The sequence below is a fragment of the Echeneis naucrates genome, chromosome 18 (assembly GCF_900963305.1).
Source record: "Echeneis naucrates chromosome 18, fEcheNa1.1, whole genome shotgun sequence".
Lineage (NCBI taxonomy): Eukaryota > Metazoa > Chordata > Actinopteri > Carangiformes > Echeneidae > Echeneis > Echeneis naucrates.
The window spans coordinates 1,076,618-1,080,932 of record NC_042528.1 but is presented as its reverse complement, the minus strand read 5'-3'; the positions used below and the strand labels follow the sequence as shown (position 1 = coordinate 1,080,932).

General features: G+C 41.5%; 1 protein-coding gene across 1 annotated transcript; it reads right to left on the bottom strand.

The window, feature by feature from the left end:
- Positions 1 to 383: 383 nt before the first annotated feature.
- cnpy3 (canopy FGF signaling regulator 3) lies at positions 384 to 3,978 on the bottom strand. The gene is made up of 6 exons (XM_029526587.1): positions 3,785 to 3,978; positions 3,227 to 3,353; positions 2,380 to 2,476; positions 2,139 to 2,261; positions 1,816 to 1,933; positions 384 to 1,689 (listed from the first exon to the last, which is right to left on the bottom strand). Exons 1-6 carry the CDS (start codon positions 3,888 to 3,890, stop codon positions 1,397 to 1,399), a joined length of 864 nt encoding a protein of 287 aa, XP_029382447.1. The 5' UTR covers positions 3,891 to 3,978; the 3' UTR covers positions 384 to 1,396.
- Between the last annotated feature and the right edge of the window lie 337 nt (positions 3,979 to 4,315).

Sequence of the window (4,315 nt, the reverse complement as noted above, 5' to 3'; positions counted from 1 at the left end):
ATCACATCAGTCTGGATAATTGTAGAACTGAATTCAGTCAAAAATATTCAGGACAGAATAAATAAATAATAAAAAATATATATATATATCATTGTTTGGGGAAGATTTGCTGCCAATTTAAAGCACAATGTTTTCGTAAAGATTATTTATTACAGCAGAAGTTGTGTGTGTTGGATAAATGTAGAACTCTGCTTCCCCTTGGTGGTCAAATTTAAACATCACACCCTGACAGCTGTGTGAACACGGAGAACTACAATAAACTTCTGTTTCTAACAATTATTCAAAATGTTTGGAATGGAGAGACAATGACTCTAGTTTAAAGAAGTCGGAGGGACGACATCAACATGACGATTCCACTGAGGAATAAATCATTTCATCATGTACAGAGTTTTCCAACCTGTTTATTTATCCACTGATGTTTCTGCTTGTGGTTTCAAAAAGCAACTGCAACAACAACACAGGCAGCATTCAGAATAAAAATCTGTACAAACACACACACATCCTTCAAAAAATGCAAAAAACACATACAAAACCTTAATTCTCAGTCCAGACATGAACAAACTGACACACACACTTTTAAATAGCAGCTTTTCATCAGCAAACGAGACACAAAATGGAAAATAACATGAGAACAATTACAACAACACAAATCATGGGCGGAAAAAAAAAAACAACAACCAAAAACCACCTCAGAGTTATTTTCATGTTTATACTGGGAAGGAAAAAAACAGTGAAGAAGAAGGAACAATCGTTTTGCATCACGCGATTAAAATGTTTGAGTTGTGGAGTTGGTTTGCTCTGATATAAAATACAGCCGTGTCATCGCTGTAAAAGAGTAAAAGAGCTGACAAAGTGAGCACAAATGGAATAAATACACTGCTGAAGAAAATATGAAAAATAAATTAATGAATGAAAAATGAATTGAAGCAGGAAGTTCAACACTGTTTGGTTTCTGGAGTTCTGGATTTTTTCAGATGAATTTATTCAGATTTTAATCCAGAAAACCTAAAATGGCGTCACCGGAGGAGCAGACGCTGATATTCTGATCAGATTAATAACTGAATTAAAATCCAACCAGTTGCTTCATTACGTTTGACTAAATTTGGATGTTTATGTGAAGTTTTATGTTTGTTATGAGTCCAGAAGGACAAAAACGACCGAGGTGTAACAAAAGACGAACTAAAGAATTAAGCTGTCGTTTGGACCATCGTCACGTTGGACATAGCGGGATCGATCTCAGCTAAAATAAAGACTTTAAAACCGTGACGAGCAGGACACCATCTCATCCCAACCTCCAAGACGTTTCCAGAAGCCGCAGACTGCGTTTACTAAGAGTTTGATTTTGTTTCCAGCAGCCGGTCCTGGTCCTGATCCAGGCCCAGATGGAGACCAGGACTCACAGCTCCGTCTTCTGCCCGGACAGATGCACCTGAGGCTGGATCTCCTCGTCGGACGTCACCCCTCCATCCGTCTTCTCCACCGGAGCTTTGCTCTTTTTCTTCTTCTTCACCTTCTTCTCTTTCTTCTTCTTGGCAGCTTTCTCTCCCTCAGAGCTGCCGTCTCCCCCCTCTCCTCCTTCCTCGCCCTTCCCCTTCCCCTTCCCCTTCTTCTTTTTCTTCTTCTTCTTGTCCTCTGCGATAGCTGCCTGGTCTCCCTTCTTCTTGGCGGTCCAATTCTCGTCCAGACAAGCTGGACAGAGAAGGACAAGAAGAAAAAAGGGTTAGAAAAGGATGAAGAGGGAAGGAGAAAAATAAAAAGGGAGGACAGATCAATGAAATAAATGAAAGCGTTAACGGTGTGTGTCTGTCTGTGTACCTTTGTCTTGTCCTTTAAGAACGTGTTTCTCACACAGGTAAGTTGTCAGATCTTCCTCTTGGTTTCCTTTGTACCATTCTTCAATCACGTCCTCATACTGCTCCACCAAAACGTCGCACTGACACACACACACACACACACACACACATTAGTATGACTATCAACATAAGTGACAATTTAGAACGCGCTCCTTTTTTCTGTGACGTGAAAACGCGTTTTGCACAAAATACTGAGTCAGCTTAAGAGGTGACATTGTTGACATAAAGTACACAAAGAATTAGTAAGAACAGTGAGATTTGAATGTGGCGTTGCCGTGGCTTCACCTGTTTCTTCAGGTCGGCCACCTCAGCTGACGTCTCGTTCCACAGCTCGTAGGGAATGTCCATCACCACGTTCACGCCTTTGTTCACCAAACCGTGCAGCGTGGAGAAGGTCTCTGACATGCCCTGCGCACACACACACACACACACACACACTGTAAGAAGACCTTAAAACATGCTCATGTTCACGCAACACAACTAAAACTGAGCTCAGAATCCCAGTTCAAACATCAGGCACACTGACCTTGGCGAAGCGGTTGCTGCCGGATCTCTCTTTGTGCAAATTGTACTCCAGCAGCCTCTGACACACATTTTCTACAACTTCAATGAATCTCAGGTCTCTGCCCAAAGAGAGAGAGAGAGAGAGTCAGGTTTAACATCACAACCTTTTATTTACAGCAGATAATCAGTCATTGAATTGTGTGTCTGCTCTGCTGCAGCTGGTTCAGCGAACTAGATTCCTGTTTTACCCAAAAATAGGTTTCCATTTATATTCGTACCATCCAACTTCATGAGCAGACACTCAGAAAGTTGCCCTTCATAGGGGACATATCACTCTGACCTCGATGTGCAATGTCACAAAACAAAGTTTATATGGATGTATTTTCACTCTTTTAATAGAAAAGAACTGTTAAGCTCCAACTTCCTCTCCCTGTGTGATGTCATTAACGTCAACCAGCAGCACCAAGAACGCAACAAAGCAGAGCGAGAGATTTTCAAACCACATCAGAAATGGAAACTAAAAAAATCACTAAAATTACTAAAATTGCTAAAAAAAAAAAGGAAATGGAAAGAAAACAAGTGCAAGAAAAAGAAGATGTGCACCTTTACTGACTGTTGAGTATCCAGGTATTTATTGACATGGTCACAAAAGTTACAGTGTCAACTTCAAATCAATGAATCGTGGAAATAATTCAGATGAGCACATTTGGGGAAGTAGAATCCTGCTCAGAGTCAGAAACAGCCTCACTCTGTTATCAGCAGCTGCTTCTGTCAGTGTGTGAGTGGCTGGTCCTCCCACAGGTCTTAGGTTCAACAGAATCACGTGCACAAACCCCCAGAAAGAACACACAATGAGACACAACACTTACGACTTGACATATTTGATTGGTGGTGCTCCCTTGCTGTCGATGAAGCGGTAGTTCCTGTCGATCACTTCTTTGGTCTTCCCTGTCTCCTCGAATGCCAACTTCATCTCGATGCTGACGAACTTACAGACTGAAAAACAGACGGAGGGTGTTGATCTGCAACTGGCCAGAAATCTAACCAGGAAATTTACATTTGCTGCATGTGTGTCTGTTTTTGGACAAAATAACTTCTGCATTTTCAAATTTCCTCCAGACAACAAAACTAGCTATCTGAAGGGATTCACATCCAATAATAATGATAATAGATTTATTTATAGTGCTTTTAGCACAGCTCAGACAATTTAAAATCAAAACAAACAAGCCTGAATAAATGAAACCACTGCAGAGAAGAAAAGACTATAAATCACTTTAGATAGAAAATTATTGTCGATTTTACTTATTTTAAAGCCAAATCTGCAGAAACGATTGAGCTAACAGGTGTCAGATTATTTCACAGATTTTATAGACAGCGGTGATGATCCTGACGGATGCCCGGACATGGAGGCTTGTTTTCGGACAGACCTTCACATTTGTTCGGCAGATGGACCCATTCGTCGTCACCTCCGTTCTTGGCTGCTCCAACCGGACAGACGACGAGCAAAACCGACACCAACACCGCGGAGAGCATGTCGGTGTCGATCTGAGCTCCGCTGGAAACCGTCTTGTTGTGTTGTTTTTTAAAACGTGTTTTTGTCGGTTTCTTCTTCCTCCTCCGAGCCGAAGATGTGCAAGTGCTCACTTCCGCTTTGGGCGTGACGCAGCACGCGCTCCGAGCCAATCAGAGAGAGTGAAGTGGCAGCCGCTGGGCCAATGGGGAGGCAGAGAGCGGCCAAAGAGTAAAATGCTTGCAGGATGAATGACTGTATGCGTGTTTGATGTTAAAATGTGATAAAATCAGCAACAACGAAAGCTTAAAATTAACAAAATTATAGAATAAATAAGACTGATTGGTTAAAATAACCAGGAAGTTTTCATCTATTCTACAGTTGTGTGATAATTTGTCTAATATTGCTGTAAAACAAGCAGTAGGAAATGAGCCCTCCATGAAGGAGT

Excerpts from the sequence above, each read along its gene's own strand:
- cnpy3 (XM_029526587.1), bottom strand. The coding sequence starts at position 3,890 with ATGCTCTCCGCGGTGTTGGTGTCGGTTTTGCTCGTCGTCTGTCCGGTT. Across the intron at positions 3,354-3,784 it reads TCTGCCGAACAAATGTGAAG|TCTGTAAGTTCGTCAGCATC; the intron begins GTCTGTCCGAAA and ends TCTGTTTTTCAG. Across the intron at positions 2,477-3,226 it reads CCAATCAAATATGTCAAGTC|AGACCTGAGATTCATTGAAG; the intron begins GTAAGTGTTGTG and ends CTCTTTGGGCAG.